The following is a 17852-nucleotide window of genomic DNA, read 5'->3' on the forward strand; positions in this document are numbered from 1 at the left end:
AGTCCATCACAAACCATCAAATTTTAAACACCCAAACACGGAAACCGAATGCTTTATTCTGTTCTTTTCTTCTGGGTCTTCAGAGTATTAAAGTGTTGCACAACGGGAGAGAAAATATAAGCAAAGGTCAGGTGATACATGTATCTTTAAGCTCCACGAAATTTGTTCCAGTCAGGGAACTGTGTTCAAACTTCACTGTCCAGTGTGTGGGCGAAGGAGAAAAGAAGGGGTTCTGCAGCCCACGGTTCCAGTCTCCTACCCAAGTGGGCTGCCAGTAGGACGACACCAGGCTGAACCACCTCCCACAGTCAGCTTTCAGTGAAGATTTCCCACCAGGAGGGCATGGGATCTTTTCCCACACATCATGGGATAAGTCTTACAATCATGAAAAACAACCCAAAGTACTAATAATTTGGGAAGTTGTTTATTTCAAAGATTTCCTTTCAAGGGAACTTTTCTGCAAGATCAAGCAAATTACGTACTTCTCTTTGGTAAATTACAATTCACATTGGCACAATAAGCACATGATAACTAATCTGCTCGAATTTTATTCTCACAAATCCAGTTGAGTCTTGATTTTATTTCTAAAAGGTTAAGGAAGTCTAGTCTACCAGTTATAAAAACGAAAACCAGTTAGAATTCTAAATATAAACAGATTACTTATATTAGTTTATAAAAATAGATTTGAGTTTAGGAAAAGTTAAACAACTAGGATTTTTCACTTCAGTTCATTAGGCATAATGAATTTCTTGGTTTTTAAGGCTAACCCTGTTTCCTTGTTTAGCAATGTCAATGGGGGGGGGTGCCAAAAGAGCACTTACAGAATCATTTAACTGATCTCCTCTTTCCCACTAGATAAGTTACTGGCTAAAAAAACACATTAATCTTCATACATAACCACTGACAGCTTAAAAAAAGTAATGGTCTAAACTTTTCAAACATTCTTGATGTCACAATTACACTATACTGTATTAACTGCTTTCTAGGTATTGGTAATGATATTTTTGTTACTTTAAAAACTATTATGTTAGGGGCACCTGGGTGGCTCAGTCGGTTAAGCATCTGCCTTTGGCTCAGGTCATGATCCTGGGGTCCTGGGATGGAGCTCCCACATCAGGCTCTCTGTTCAGCGGGGAACCTGCTTCTCCCTCTCCGTTTCTGTCAAATAAATAAAATCTTTAAAAAAAAAAAAACTAAAAACTTTTATATTAAATCTGTAATTGGTCTGGGAAAAACTTACCTAAAGCTTTATTGGGTATTCCTGGATTAGTAGGTATGTTCGTTGACTAACACATCTGGAACTAATGGAAAAACTTACACAAAAGTTTAAAATCCAATACAATCATCAAAGCAACTAAATGACAATTATTAGGAAAACAATTTAAAACTTTATTTTCTACAGAAGGCATATTTTAAAAAGTTAACTGTTTGCTTTCTTCCTATTTGGGCAAAACAACCTATCCTAGGACAGCATTCCCTTAAGTCCCATAAAACAGTGGTTCCCAAATGCACAGGGGTGAAATGAGAAAAAAAGGACAATGTAGTGTTTTTTCCAAAAAAGCTGTATTTATTCCATTTAAAGGACTCTCTTATTCGGAGAGTGTCCTTTTATGGGAAAAAAAAAATGGTGATAATACAGTGGTTTCTTTAAGATTACTTGGCAAAATACATTGGCAACCCTGTCCCCCAAATTTTTGGAAATGTTACTGGTCCATGAAATCCAAAAGTCTGGGAACCACTGCCTACATGTAAAGACTAATTCTGCAGGTTATTAACAACTGTTAAGTGGAAAAAAACTTCTGTGGTCAAATGTCTGGGAAATGATACTACAGAATTTCACACAGTCATGTGAATTAATGGCAGCTACACCCCATTCCCCAAACTTGGACCACTAAACACATTCAGACCCACCATTAATTGGAAAGACATTGTAAAAATCTGAACAACTCCTCTGACTTTGGAATTCCAACAAATTTCTTCAAATGAAGTTGACATTAGCATTTCAACAGAGTCTGACCTATGACTTGGCTGAAACTAAGGAAATGGTATCAGCAACATTATCAATATTAAACTTTTAATATCAAATACATTTTTGTACATGTTACTAATTTATATAATTATAAAACAATCAAAAGCTCCATAAAATCAGTAAGGTAAAAGCCCTTACTGAATATTATATAAACTTCAGATGTTACCAGGCTTGACTTCAGGAAAAGTCATTGGTTTTTGATACAAATTATCTACAAAACAATGTGGTATAAATGGTATTTGAATTTTACAATAATGTGGCTACAATCTGCCCACTACTCTCCTAGGTATCAGATCTTTAAAGTTCATTTCCATTCACACATTTCTGCTGTTGAAGCCTGGTTCTTCTTAAAGACTCCAGCTGCTTTGCTCTGAGCCACCGCTCTCTGGACAGTGTTGTCTGGCCGGCACTGAGAGACAGGAACCTGGCGTGAAACACAGAAACGGATTTAAGTCTAGACCTAGGACAGGATCTCGTTCTTTTTCTTTCTTTCTTCCTTTTTAAAGAACCTAGGAATACTGGCTTAGGGGTCAAGACCATCTGGTTGCTACATACAAGTCAAGAGCCAAGTTAGACTTCCACAGAGGGATCTTTGAAGTTTAGAGACAAAAAGCAAGCCTGTTCCACTGGTCACGGGCCAAACACAATCTCCCTTCACTAAGCCCTTTCACAAGGTATTTTAAAGGAAAAACATTTCCACTGGTAGAAATCTGCCTCAGTTACTCCTAAAAATTGGGAGGTTCACACAGAGCTTACTAAAACAGCAATTACGGACACGTACTACTCACCGAGCTACAATGAGCAACTGGTGGAGATCGTCAGCAGTGATGCTCTGAGGGTCGTTCTTGCGCATTTCCACGAAGTCCTCCTCAACTGCCTGTATGAAGAGAGTAAGTGGACTGCAACACTACCGCTTACGAAGAAACGCTACGCATTATGTAGGGAGAAGCAAAGTAACACGGTCCATCGGCTGATGCGAAAACGAGGAAGTCAGCCCTGCTGCTCAGGCTTCTTAGGAGACGAGGAGGGTACCAGAGCCACGCCTCACCCGCAGGGATAATGCTGCTGACAGACCTGGGGGGGCGGCCAAACATCTAGGTCCAGCAATGTGCACGGCCAGCAGGGCAGGGTAATAGTGTCAGCAGAAGTGGCAGAGCGAGGGAGGGCCACAGAAAATGCCAGTGAATTTTTATCCATTGAAGGGTACAAGAACACTAGCAAAAACTCTCAGAATCTGCTTCTTCAAAAGTCTGAAAACTAACCAGAATACAGGGAGTGTTTGTTCAAGAAAGAACACTGGGCTTTGAGGCATTTTAGTTTCCCTATCCACCCCCACCCCACCCCTGCAGCCCTGAAAAGGGACAGCCTGGCCATCACAAGAGAGGGTTCTTTCAAAGCACCATTCCTGAGATCTGTCATTCTCGTGACTGGTGGTTCCCTGCGAGAAGCCACGTGCAAGGCTGTGTTTATTCGGCCCGACTCTGCTTACCCAGTGTGAACAGCCTCTTCTCCCAGGGAACTTAGCAAAAACAATCAGAAGCAATTACTGATCATCCTGGCTGCTTCACGCACTGGATAGTCGTTGGGGCAAATAGGCAGCTAACCAAAACTCTTAAAAGAAAAAACTAGGGAATGAGAACTTTTCTCCTCCCAAAAGCCCCCAAAGGATGATCTCTATCTCCCCAGCAACGCAGAAGGCCACGTGCGTGCAAAGGGGCGTGCACACCCTCAGAAGATCGGAGCAGGCCCTAAGCCATCCTGAGTGACCTTCTCTGTGCAAGCAGTAAGAGAAGGGTGGGTCACAGCTGTAAAGAGTTGCCAGAGTGTTGAAGGCCTGCCCCCATGGAGACACAGAGCCCTTGGCTTTGACTGGGAGACCTGTTTCCAGGCATCTAAGGAAATTAAATTTCTATCTGATCACTGACTGACCTAACAGAGCAGAGACTCCAGGAACCGCATACAAAGAATACATTTCATAGAGTTCATTCAGAAAAGCCACTAAGCAATAAGCAACAACAACAAACCCTAGGGAGAGGGAGGATCCACCAGAGCAGAGCTATCCTATCACTTAAATATCTGGTTTTCAAAACAAAAATGAGGAGACATAGAAAGAAACAAGAACATCTGCACCCCTTCACTGGAAACAAAGTCAGCAGAAACAGTCCTTGAGGAAACCCAAATATTGGACTTGCTAGACAAAGACTTTATTTTTTTTTTTTTTAAGATTTATTTGAGAGAGAGAGAGAAACGGTGAGAGAGGCGTGCACGAGAGAGCACCAGCGGTGGAGAGGGAGAAGCAGGCTGCACATCGAATAGGGAGCCTGACGTGGGGCTCGATCCCAGGACCCGCAGATCATGTCCTGAGCCGAAGGCAGATGCTTAACCAACTGAGCCACCCAGGCGCCCCTAGACAAAGACTTTAAATCAGCTCTTTAAATACATTCAAAGAACTAAAGGAAACCACATATAAAGAGCTAAAACAAAGTAGCAGAATGATGTCACACTAAATAAAAAATATCGAGATAGATAGAAATTATTTAAAAATCAAGTAGGGGGCGCCTGGGTCGCTCTGTCGGTTAAGCATCTAACTTAGTTTCGGCTGAAGTCACGACCTGCGGGTTGTGGGAAGGGGCACGGCATCAGGCTCCACGCTCAGCGCAGTCTGCTTGGGATTCTCTCCCCCCCCCCCGTCCCCTCGTCCCCCCCCCCCCCCCCCCCCCCCCCCCCTCCCCCCCCCCCCCTATTCCCCCCCTTAAAAAAAATTTTTTAAAAAAAAAAAAAAAAAAAAGCAAATAGAAATTCTGAAGGTGAACAATATAACTGAGACTTAAAATTCACTAGAACTACAAGGCTCAGCGTTGTGCAGCAGGCAGAAGAAGGTCCAGCAAACGTGCAGAAAGGTCAACTGCAAATGTCCAGTGTGTGCAGGAGAAAGTCAAGGGAGGAGGAAAAATGAACAGAGCAGAGCCTCAGCGACTTGTGAGACACGAGCACGTGCACCAACACTCATATACAGAGTGCTGGAAGGAGAGGAGGGAGGGAGGGGCAGAAAGAAATTTAAAGAAATAATGGTCAAAACTTCACCAAATTTCTTGAAAACTTCCCCAAGATGTGCATTAGTCTGCACACCCAAGCAGCTCAATAAACTCCAGTAGGACAAACTCAAAGCACTCCACACCCACAGACATATCACAGCTGAACCGTCCAAAGCCAAGGAAAGTCTTGAAAGCACAAGAGCAAATGACCCTGAGCCCAAAGAAGCCTCTCCTCAGAAACTAGCGGACTTCTCAGAGACCACAGGGGCCGGAAGGTAACTGGAGGACATTCGTAAAAAGTGCTGAAAGAGCAAGTCTACAAACCAAGACCTCTACATCCAGTAAAACTAGTCTTCAAAAATGGAGAAATTAAGACATTCCCAGATAAGCAACAACTTAACAGGACTTGTCACAGCAGATCTGCCCTACAAGGACCACGGAGGGTTCTTCAGGCTGAAATGGAAGGACACCACGCAGTGACCTGAATCCACGCAAAGATGACCCGTAAAGGGAACGACATGGGTAAATATAAAAAGCAGTGTAAAGGTCTTTTTCCTTGTAACTTTTTCCCTCTGATTTAAAGACAACAGCATATTTATTTCCCCCTGCCTCCATCCCCCAAAACTTCATCATTCTATATGTTCCTACTTTATAGGCTGCTTCTCTGCATATAATAAAGAACTTGATCCAAGTCAAAAAAATAAAAAAGACAACACCATAAAACAAGAATTATAAATGCGTTGATGGTGCACAATAGACAAAAGACATGCAGAGACCAAACAGCAAACTTACCTCACCAGTAGTCACAGTAAACCTAAGGTGATTAAACAGTCTAAATCAACACAGGGAAATCGTTTCTTGGACCCCACACACACCTTGGTTATCTCATCGGAGATGCTGTAATCCAGGAACCTCAGAAGGGTCAGGTAGATGCGGAACTTGTTCAGCACGGAGGGCAGCACTGCAGACAGAAGGCTGTCCACGTACTCCTCCATGTTTGGGGGGGTGAGCTGGGGCTGCAAGTGGATCTGGCAGTCTGCCTGGAGAGAGAACCAGGACACAGTATTTTCCAAGTTCCTAAGTTAATCCGAAATTTCAGGAGGAGGCTTTGTCCATATCAGGGGTGAAGAAATCAGGAGGTCACTGGGGGGAGGTCACTTTTTAACATTAATTTATAAGCACTGTGACTCCCTCAGTGATAATTACAAAAGCGAGCCTTTCTTTGGTTACTTACACATCCTCAACAGGATGAGTAAACACATAAAAAGGTAGCCAACCTCTAAACAATAGCTAATTAAAATGTTTTCAAGGTTTCTTTAATCCTGGAATATGTACTCTATGTCTTACTGATCTGCCTTTCTAGAAACCACATAAAGCAAATCACACTTTCCGGCAGAAAACTTACACGTGGGCCACACCAGTGAACGCTAGTTTACAGAGGAACTATACACCTTTTAAGCAACTGGGTGTACTTCTCATCATGAAGAAACTCAATTAAAAGCTCTCTTCATCAGTCACTCTAATGATTTACCAGAGCATTTCACCATAAAGCATAAAAATAATTACCATGTCATCAGGAACATTTTAAAAGGAACTCTAAAATATTTCTCACATAAGATTGATGGAAAACAATGGGACCGAGGCAGTAAGAACAAAGGTCTAGATGTGAATCAGACAATTTATAGACAGCTTCTACTTTCTATGCCTGGATGTGGGAGTTGCTGCCACCAACACCTTTCCTTCGCTTGTCTGGTGATTTGCCGTATCTGGTTCTTCACAGATAGTTTTTCATCCTCAAGGCAGGAACAAAATAATTAATTCTCTTACTGATAATCAGCAGCCCCAATTTTGAAACAAGTTTAACTTCTCAATAATAAACCGTACCAAGAAACAAAATAAAAATTTAGGTATCTTTCTAATGTAACCTCCCTCCATCTTAAAATGTCTCATCATACCGGTAGGAGTGATCTCCCCTCTGAAGTAATAAAAACATTAATATTGCAGGGGAATTCCATCTGGTGATAACTGAAGTCATAATCCACCTTCTGCCAAGTTATTAGGTTGCTCAGGGCAGTCACATTATGAACACCTAGAAAATAAAAAAAAAATTTTTTTTGGTTAGTTGATTTTAATCACTTAAACAAATTGGTTTTACTGACATTGACTATATAAGACATGAGGTTTCTACTGCTTTAAAAAAAAAAAAAAAGTATCTCAGGCACTGTTCAACTTCCTAAGCTAAATGTTCACTAAGTAATAGGCTTCACAGACAATACTGGTCAAGCCAAACAAATGTATTTTGGGGCCAAGACCCCTCCAAATCTAATCTAGCATCTGGTATGCAACTGGGCACAAGACAGGTTCCCAGTAAGCACAATCACTTTCTATGTGGTGTGTTCACAGGTCTGCAACAATATGGTAGAATTGATGACTGATTTTTATACTCACCTGTGCCTTAAGGATAGCCCGTCCACACTATTTTTTCTTCTACCTTTACCTCTTGAACTTAACCGCCAGCAAAGTGTCTTCTCAATCCTCATTTGAGCACAAATAAAGCAATCTGCTTCCTTGCCATTTTATAACAAGTTCCCATAACTGAGGTTACTAGGTTACTTCAAACCTTCCAACCTATTTTTTTTTTTTTCAGAGATTCTTCGAAAAACAAATTTTAAACTTCACAATGGGCAGTAAAAAATGTTTTATTAGATCTTCTCTACACTTTTCTTTTTAGCTAACACTTTTTTTTAGCTAACATAGGACTGAAGGCAAAATCTCCTTCCTCCTCAGCCTCTCAAGAGCTCCTTGTGACGTCCTTGTCCCGTCCCTGTACTATCTTCATACTATGACAAAACACAGCTGATGTACACAGTCTGTAAGTTTCTAATCCCCACATTATACAAATTCATACAGCAAGCCTTGATCTTAAATACTTGTGAAATGTGAATGTATCTCGGATCGGTGATGCTTTTAAAAGTCATTACCAGATCTGGCCTTCACGGCAGGTGAGACGTGAAGGGAGACGCCCCCGCCCATACCTGGTGTGTCCAGCTGCCCTTGCTCTAGGAGCGTTTCATCAATCACAAGGGAAGTGTTGCTCGGGAGCTGGAGGAGCCCGCTGACCAGGCGATTGGCTGCATAGTCTTTGTGGGGGATGAATTTCAAATGGTTCATGTTCTCTATAGTCATCTGCAGACGAAAAGACTGCAAAGAGAAATTTTTTAATGAGCAAGGAACAAAGGTTCCCTGTTTTAAGAAAATACATATCTGGGGTTAAATACTTTCCGTATGTGTATAAGAAAAGGTCTTATCAATTTCTAAGGATGTAGTTTCCTGGCTTCTTGAGCTCTTAAAGCAAAAATCTTACATATACACCTTAAATAATAAACCTACATCTTAAATAAGAATTGCACTAATTCTATGAGCTGTTTTATTCTCAACTGTTTTGTTCAGTATTCTTAAATAATTTCTATTTTACCAGCGAACCAGAAACGAATGATAGATACTTCAGATACATTTACCAAGTGTTCAAAAAGCTTAACTTCTTTTACCTACCACGACCACAGGCTAGCAAAACAGAAAATATTTATTTATTCAAGATGGGGAAAGAAAAGCTTCATTTTCTTCGGTGCTCCTCGAATTAAAATCACATTCATTCCTCAGACACCCGCAGACCAGGGAACACACTGTCCCGAGGAGAGCCGAGGAAGAGAGCACACTGAGCCAGGCCCAGGCACGGCGGGTCCTAGAACGTGCCGCAGGCTGCCTCCTAGTCCGATCTCAGCACGGGATCTGTTAGACCCCTCTGCACCCACTCTGCCTCCCTGCGCCCACCACTCAAGGCCCTCTGCACCCTGCTTCACACTCCACTCTCCCTTCCTATCACTCCAGCCTAAAAAGAAGTATGTGTGGTAAGGGTGGAGACCGGCGTTGGGGAGAAGGGTGCTGAGGAAGAGAGAAACTTTCAGAATTTACAGGATTACTGTACTGTGGCTCAGTGATTCAAAGAAAATGGGCAGAGGGCTGGGACCACATTATAGACAGAAGCAAACCAGCCCTACAGAAGCAGTCGTCAGAACACAAGGGAGCCTACGGCAGGGTCTAGCTCCACGAAAGCAGAAGCAGGTCGCTCATACTGAACCCACTGTGAAAACTAAACAAGATATAAACGAGCCAAGTGTTCAGAAAGAGTTTGGCGCTAGGCATAAACACACAAGAGGAATGGAAGGGAGTGGGATACGGTAACCATAAAAGAGTAACACAAACCCACTACAAAGCGAAGCAAAATGAAAAGATCAAAAAGGAAATACCTCCCACAGATAACTTTCACATTTAAAACGTAACTCGTGTCCTAATTAAGTGCGCTAGGCAGCTGCTCGGACTTCACCCCCTTCTCCCCACAATCATCCCACACCAGCCACACTGGCCCCTGTCCGGCGTGCCTCCAACCTGCCGAGCACACCGCTGCCTCAGAGCCCCCGTGCCTGTTCTCCCATCTCTCACAGGACGGACATTCCCCCCAACAGAGCCATGTGGCTTGCTCCCACCTATGTCAAATCTCTCCCCAAATTCCCGGAAGGGGAGACCTTCCCTGACCACACTGTATACATGAGCAACTCCCAACTTAGTCCAGCGCCCCCAGTCGCCTTCTCCTGGGCCTTAACTCTTCCCCCATGGCACTTCAACGACATATTCTGTATTTGTCTACCACAATCATCTAAAATCTGACTATTTCAGTAACTCCCAAAATGTGGTCCAGGGAACTCCCAAGGAGTTGCTGATTCACTTTTATGGAATCCACGCGGTCAAAATCATGCATGGATGAAAGACCCATTTGATATACAAGACAGACCAAAGAATTTACTACAGCAGAGTATAAAAAGTTCACTGAGGAGATTACAGATTTCACACTTGCAACTATCCTTCAAGAAAATGTCAGATGGGCAGTTTAGTCTAGTATCAAATACCCAGTTATCCAAAAAAGGCCAGCTTTCCTTCATATACTTCATTCAAAACATCCTATTACAAGAGACTGAATGCAGAAACAGATTTGACAATCCAGTGGTCTTTTCTATTAATCCAGATATTAAAGAGATTGGGAAAAATTTAAAACCAGGTCACTTTTATCACTAATGTTTTTTGAACTGGGAAAATAGCTATTGTTACAAAAATATTTTATGTTCATATGTAATTGATCTTCATGAATATTTTAGTATATTTTCAGTTTTAATTTCTACTATGGTACACTGGTAATAACAACAACCCAGATAAACTACACCTCTTCAAGTCTTCGATAATTTTTTCAGAGTGTCAAGTGAGTCAAGGAGTGAGAAATGCTGGTCTGTTTGGTCCACTGCTGTTGAAGGGCCTGGAAGAGCGCTAGCATTTACCCTCCAATGACATGGTCACATGAATGATCTATTTTAACCTCTTAAATCTCCAAAATAAGAAGTGATCAGCATTGCCAGTCACATGCTCATTCCCAATGTCTCACCGCCACACAAACCCTGCATTCCACACGCCCTGGCAAACAAGGCAGCTCAACTTTCCAAACAGGAATTAAAACTGGGGCAATGGAGATAAAGATCTTTATTACCTCAGCTAAATGAATTATGCTCCTGTAATTAAGGCTTACTTAAAGATTTAAGATTTTAATGCACACAAAGGATAGATACCAAGTTGTACAAATTGGCATTGAGAGAGAGCATGATTTTAAGGGATTTACTTGCAATCATGTCATTAGACTCACAGAAATTCGTGCTAAGGCAATAAAAGTGAAATGTTTAGGGGTGAGTATGTAAATTATGGAACCTGGCAGGCTTTGTTTCCCCTTAATAAGATCTATTAAAATCTCAAATCTAAATACTTGGGTTGAACAAAAGACAATTAGATGGATTTTTAAAGGGTGCTCAGGTTTCCTTTTTTTTTTTTTTTTTAGATTTATTTGAGAGAGAGAGCAGAGCGAGTGAGAGAGAACACAAGTGGAGCGGGCAGCGGCAGAGGGAGAGGCAGAAGCAGGCTCCTGAGCAGGGAGTCGAACGTGGGGCTCGATCTCAGGACCCTGGGATCATGACCTGAGCCGAAGGCAGACACTTAACTGACTGAACCACCCAGGTGCCCCACTGTGTTCAGATCTCTAATAAATATTTAATGGATCTTACTGCTGGAACAAGATGTTGAATAATCCGGTATAAGTGTTCTGTGAAGGTACTATTCCGTGGGCAACCACTCAAGTTAACTGTGAATTTTCCCAGTGGAAGAACATCTCTTCTTGTATACCTAGAATAAAAAGATACCAACCAGTAAGATATTCAGGTTATTTCCTCATTTCCAACGAAAAGCAACCAAAGATTAGCACAATACTGTCATTAAAAATAAAGCAAATTACTCTGACCAGTTCATTTATCAAAATAACAGCAATAAAAATAATAGCCAGTATTCATACATGAGCACTGTGCATGTGCTAGGGACTGTTCAGAGTGCTTAACGTCTCATTTGATTTCCAGACTCTCTGAGGCAGGTCAGCAGGACGTAGGAGAGCTGGATTCAAACCTACAGGGTTTGCCTCGAAAGCCTGTGCACTCAACCATTATGTACTGCGGTCTGAAGTCCTAGCCAAGGAAGATGTGGAGTACAAAGACGCTGACTGCAGTGTCATATGTAATAGAGGAAAACTAGGAAACCTAGCATTTAAAGAACTAGGACAACAGTCTATGATGAAATGCCATGCAGCCATTAAAAAGTTCATGAAGAATTACAAAGGAAGAATGTTTAAGATATATGAAATGATAAAAAGAAGATCGGTGTTTATAGAGTACAATGGAGATTTGTGCAGGGATGTTCATATATGTAAACAAAAAAAGACGAAATGAACATGAGCCAAATGTGCTAATGGAGATCATCTCTAAGTGGGTGAGATCACAGACGATTTCCAGTTTCTTTATGCTCCTGGAACTCGTTGAAAACACGTGTTACTTCTGAAATCAGGAAGCGGAGACCTGCAGTGGGGTGGAAAGGAGGTGAGCAACTCCACATACAAGTTAGATGTGTGCACGCCGGGCCTTGCAGAGCCTTGGGATGTATAAATAGAGATTTCAGAATGCAAAAAAAAAAAAAAAAAGAATGCAAAAATAATGAAATAGCTCATTTTACTCATCAGCCAGGTTCTTTGACTGTGGCTCTTCTATTTAAGGGAGACATAAACAAAAGGTTAAATGTGAAACAAAAAAGGCGGACAAAGGAATCTGTGATTTCGTGTAACACTTGTCACACTGAACAAATAAAAACCATCTGATGATGAAGCTAATAAACTCTAACACAGAGTTACCTGAGCAACCTTCCTGCTCTTTTCCACTTTCAACAGCACCCCCACCTGCCCTGCCTGCCACCGGAAACACGGCACTTACACTGTAGAGATGAGATGCAGTATCAGGTACTCAGCGGCCAAGCTGTCTCCCAGAAGGGCATGTGTGAGGAACCCAAGCAGCTCTGCTCGGACAGGAGACAATTCAGACATGAAACCTGAAACGACTGGAGAAGGGAGACCACATTCAGAACACACATACCAGCTCCTCCCGAGTGTCTCAGGCTCAGAAGGAAAAAAAACCCAAAAAAACCCAAGTGGAACATAGCACTAAAGTCAGTAGACAACAAGTGTAGACGTAAATACTGGTCATTAAGTGATGCCAATCTTCAAAATAAGACAGCTTGTAAACTTTTTTTGGCCTCATTTTAATAAAGAGAATTAACATAAAGGAAAACGGGCCAGAGTCACAGCAACTACTAGAGAAACTTAACCTGCGGCTCGAGGATGTGGCCGGCTCAGCCCCCCGCGAGCACACGGGGCAGGCAGCTCCCGCACGCGCAGGGGCTCACGGTCTCTGGCTCCCGAGGCGTCAGCACTTACACTTACAGGTTTTGCTCTCCTCCTTGTTAAGGCAAGCAGGCAGTAAAGGATTGATGTGCTGCAACTTCTGGGCTAACACCACATGAATTCTCGGCACTAACGACGCAGGAGGGCTGTGCACTCTCTGCTCCTCGGCTGTGTCTGCGCATTCCATCGGATCCAGGAGCGAAGAGGCGTCCCTACGGAGACAGCAGGGAACTTCAATTCCCAGACACGTCTCTGAGGAGAATTCAAGCCAAGAATGGTTCCACCCGTACAACTCCTTAAAGAACGGAAAATGGGAGGCGCCTGGGCGGCTCAGTCGTTAACTGTCTGCCTTCAGCTCAGGTCATGGTCCCAGGGTCCCGGGATCGAGCCCCACATCGGGCTCCCTGCTCTGCGGGAAGCCTGCTTCTCCCTCTCCCACTCCCCCTGCCTGTGTTCCCTCTCTCGCTGTGTCTCTCTCTGTCAAATAAATAAAATCTTAAAAAAAAAAAAAAAAAAGACCGGAAAATGGCTCCTTTCTCAATTGTCAGGTCACACAGATCTCAGGCTAGTTACGTCATACAAGGACATGTGTTTTTCAAGAAAAAGAACACTTCTACTGAGTATGCTGTAACTGCAATTAATGGGATAGAACACATCACTGATAAAGAATATCTGTGTTTTGAAATCACCTTATCAGCTGAAACATGAAATACTTCATAGCATGCCTCAAAAACCAGGGTCTTTTTCTGAAAAGCCATTAGGTATCTATTATTCAGTGTGGAAGATCCATTCATCTCTTATCTTGCTAATTGTTTTTCCTAAATTTTATTCCTCCACGACACCTCCCTTGAATAGTGAGTAGTCAAGCAGTGAAAAAGTGTGAGTTTTTCAGATTTGCTAAATAAATTAGCAGACAATGGATTTATTGTGATACAACTGAAACAAATCACTAAAATGTGTTTAGAACTTCAGACTTCACAGGTTGCTCTACAGTCACCCATTCACACGGCTCCCCCCCTCCTTACACACAAAGACGGCGACAACCTTTACGTGGTCTGGACCACATGTTGGGCAGTGTCCTTCACTGTGCACACACCAATTCAGTACGCCTCACCTACCCTGGTCTCCAATGAGGAGACCAAGGCCCTGCGGAAGTCACATGGCCAGTAAATGGCCACACCAGGTTGGCACCCTGAGCCATCTGGCTCACTCTGTGCACTAAGCGGCTTCAACCAGTGAAGTGACTGAAGCAGGAAAAGCATCATCACTAGAAACAGCCAAGACAAGCAATTTGCTATACTATTATTAGGGAATGCTATTTAAATTTCTTTAGAGTTGTTTAAAATTTTTGTCCCCCCTCCTTTATTTTTAATAGTGAAAAGTGAGTTCTTATAGGGAAACCAAGATGAATATCCAATACTCAACAAGAAAACTACTGTGTAGGGGGATATGACTCCATTCTTTTGGCAAACTCAAAACAAAATAAGAAAGAATGAGGAAGATCTGGATTTTCAGGATATATTGTTAAATGTGGAGAGAAAGTGTACAGGAATACATATATCATGCTTTTGTATAATAAACAGGAATAAAACATACACGTGTCTACTTACTTTTGCAAAAAATACAGGAAAGATGAAAGCAGAAAACAGGTTGGTTCCCTATGGAGGGTAAGTGGGAACAGGGCAGGGGGGATGACACCCCTACATTCTTTGTGTATAGTTGTGATTTGGGCAACAATGTCAATGTTTTCTATACTTAAAAAATCAAAACAATAAGGACAGAAGAAAAACTCTGAAGTGAAATGCAATGGAAACAAATGAGCTAACTACATAAAATGAATAATGAGCGAAAGAACCAAAGGGGAAGAAAACTCACCCCAGTAACTTTAGACATAGCACTCTGACTATACACCTCATTCTAAAATAAAAAGAAGTGGACACCAGGTTTGTTTTTTGCAGTGGTATGGATTACCAATTCTGAAATTACCTTCTCTGCACTGTGGAATATATTGAGAATAATGAGAGTCAAGCTTCTTTCTGTTAGAAGAGGAGTTACAAACATGGGAAGGGAGAAGGGAGAGCATCTGCGTGCAGAATTGGAACTAGAAACACTGTGAACACACAGTTGTGATAGAGACACTTGAAAATACATGAAGATATATGTGTGTGGGTATATAAATGTGCATTTATTTGTATGCATACAGTGTATGTATATATGTATTTCCTAACCCTGTCCACTAAAAGGGAATAAAAGCAATACCAATCCTGGTACCAATGAGCACACAAGCACTCAGATCTTGACTTTTAAATAAAATCCCTCACTAAAAGAAGCTGATACTCCTTAGAAAAATGGCTGATACTGCAGCTGGAGCATGGGAAGGACAAGATGAGGCTGAAACAGCATAATGTGTCAGAAAAGATACGTTAAAAATGAGAAGGTTATGTCAGCAAGGACCCAGAGCCTGCTTACAATGACTCCCACTAGCCAAATGAGAAAATTTGAATCTAAAGCACCAGACTAACATCCACACTGATATAAACAAATTACTTAAATAAACAAATGAGAAGGAAAATCTCTCTTCTAACAGAATGGCAATAAACAGGTGTAGAAGGAATGATTGAAATAGAAAATCACCATCTAGTAATAACTGAGTCAAGAGTCATCAATAGATAGGGGCACCTGGGTGGTGCAGTCGGTTGAGCGTCCGACTCTTGGTTTCAGCTCAGGTTGTGATCTCAGGGTTGTGAGATCGAGCCCCGTATCAAGCTCCATGCTCAGCGCAGTCTGCTTGAGATTCTCTCTCCCTCTCCCTCTGCCCCTCCCGCTCATGCTCACTCTAAAATCTTTAAAAAAAAAAAAAAAAAAAAAAAAATCATCAATGGATATTAAAATAAGTGGATGAGGGACACGTGGGTGGCTCAGTTAGTTAAGTGTCTGCCTTTGGCTCAGGTCACGATCCCAGGGTCCTGGGATTGAGCCCAACGCTGGACTCCTTGCTCAGTGGGGAGCCTGCTTCTCCCTCTTCCTCTGCCTGCCGCTCCCCCTGCTTGTGCACGCGCACACTCGCTGACAAATAAAATAAAATAAAAAAAAAATAAGTTGATGAAAGTTAAGATGAGAAACTGGATATTAATGTAGTCTCCAAGTATCTCCTTCCAAATTACTTATTACAAAGTGAAAAACAGTAACTTTATAGGACAGAAACCTGGCAGATGCCACCTTAACCAAACAATCAAAATTAACATCACCAGTAATGAGGCACAATGACTTCACTTGCCTCCTGATATGACAGCCTGAATCTAATCATGACGAAACATCACACTAATCCAAACTGAAATATTCCACAAAATGACTGGATGTACTCTTCAAAGGTGTCAAAGCTCTCTGCCATGTGAGGACACTGGAAGACAGCCATCTACAAACCAGGAAATGGGCCCTCACAAGCACCAGATCTGTCAGCACCTTACTCTTGGACTTCCCAGCCTCCAGAACTGTGAGAAACGAATTTTTGTTAAGTTAAAAAAAAAAAAAAAAAAAAGGTGTCAAGTTCAGTAAAGACAAAAGTTGAGGACTGTTCCAGGTTAGTGGAACATGTGACCCTATGGATCCTGGATCAGGGAAAAAGAAGGAAGGAAAAAAAAAAAAAAAAACACCAGAAGGAACAAGACTGAGATAATTGGTAAAATTAAGTATGGACTGTGGGTTAGTGTACTATGTATTTATGGCAAAGTTCCTAATTTTGATAGCTGTACTCTGTGTAAGAGAAAGTCTTTGTTCTTAGGAAATATGGACTCGAGGGGCGCCTGGGTGGCTCAGTCGTGAAGCGTCTGCCTTCAGCTCAGGTCATGGTCCCAGGGTCCTGGGATCAAGCCCCACATCGGGCTCCCTGCTCTGCGGGAAGCCTGCTTCTCCTTCTCCCGCTCCCCCTGCTTGTGTTCCCTCTCTCACTATGTCTCTATCTGTCAAATAAATAAATAAAACCTTTAAAAAAAAAAAAAAAGGAAATATGGACTCGAGTATTTAGGGGATAATGTACGCAACTTACTCTCATTTCAGATAAACACATACGTATATAAAAATGTGCATATGTAAGAGCACAAATGAATGACAGAGCAAATGGGGCATAAGTGTTAATGGGTAAGTCTGGGTAAAGGGAGAAAGTTCTTTATAACTATCCTCCAGCTTTTCTGCAAGTTTGAAATTGTATCAAAATAAAGTTACCCAAAAAAGAACAGACTCACCTTTCATCATTATTCAGTATACTTAGCACAGGATCCACAGATAGGACACCATATAACTCAAGAACATCATTGACTTTGAAACAATCCCAGTCTTCATAGACCTGATAGGAGATCATAAGAAATCACGCTGTTAGGACTAAATAACACCAAAAAAATCTAAAATATTAGTTTTAAGGTTAAAGTAATAATATCTTAGATTTTTAGGTCAGGAAATGGACCTTAAAGCAACTCTTTTATTTCATAAATTGAAACCAAGAGAGGTAAAATACTTGCCTGAAGTCATTCTCCTAGTTAGCAATTAACAACTAAAACACAGGACTCCTGACTCCCATACCAAGGTCTGTTGTCAATACACCACATTACTTCGAAGAAAGGCTTTCCCAAAGGATGATGGTCAACTAACATTAGAGACACACGTTACTGGGCGCTTGGGTGGCTCAGTTGGTTAAGCGTCTGCCTTTGGCTCAGGTCATGATCCCAGGATTCTGGATGGAGTCCCACGTTGGGCTCCTTGCTCAGCAGGGAGTCTGCCTCTCCCCTCTCCCTCTGCCCCTCCCTCCGCTCGTGCTCACGCTCTCTCTCTTCCTCTCTCAAATTAATGAAAAATTAAATCTTAAAAAAAAAAAAAAAGAAAGAAAAACCTGCATTACCTCAAAATCTATTAAGTACACCAAGAG

General features: G+C 41.9%; 1 protein-coding gene across 2 annotated transcripts in view; it reads right to left on the minus strand.

The window, feature by feature from the left end:
• Positions 1 to 1550: 1550 nt before the first annotated feature.
• The window catches only part of MCMBP (minichromosome maintenance complex binding protein), a 47448-nt gene continuing 31146 nt past the window's right edge, over positions 1551 to 17852 (minus strand). The window contains exons 8-16 of one of the 2 annotated variants that reach the window (XM_032423259.1): positions 17176 to 17276; positions 12974 to 13146; positions 12468 to 12591; positions 11223 to 11340; positions 8100 to 8265; positions 7020 to 7153; positions 5940 to 6104; positions 2818 to 2906; positions 1551 to 2453 (exon numbers count right to left, since the gene is read on the minus strand). In XM_032423259.1, coding sequence (XP_032279150.1) covers positions 2327 to 2453; positions 2818 to 2906; positions 5940 to 6104; positions 7020 to 7153; positions 8100 to 8265; positions 11223 to 11340; positions 12468 to 12591; positions 12974 to 13146; positions 17176 to 17276 — 1197 coding nt within the window. In that variant the 3' untranslated portion in view covers positions 1551 to 2326. Of the gene's footprint in view, positions 2454 to 2817; positions 2907 to 5939; positions 6105 to 7019; positions 7154 to 8099; positions 8266 to 11222; positions 11341 to 12467; positions 12592 to 12967; positions 13147 to 17175; positions 17277 to 17852 lie in introns of both variants that reach the window. The other variant, XM_032423258.1, reaches the window with a different exon arrangement.

This window comes from Phoca vitulina, unplaced genomic scaffold (genome assembly GCF_004348235.1).
Source record: "Phoca vitulina isolate PV1807 unplaced genomic scaffold, GSC_HSeal_1.0 scaffold28, whole genome shotgun sequence".
NCBI lineage: Eukaryota > Metazoa > Chordata > Mammalia > Carnivora > Phocidae > Phoca > Phoca vitulina.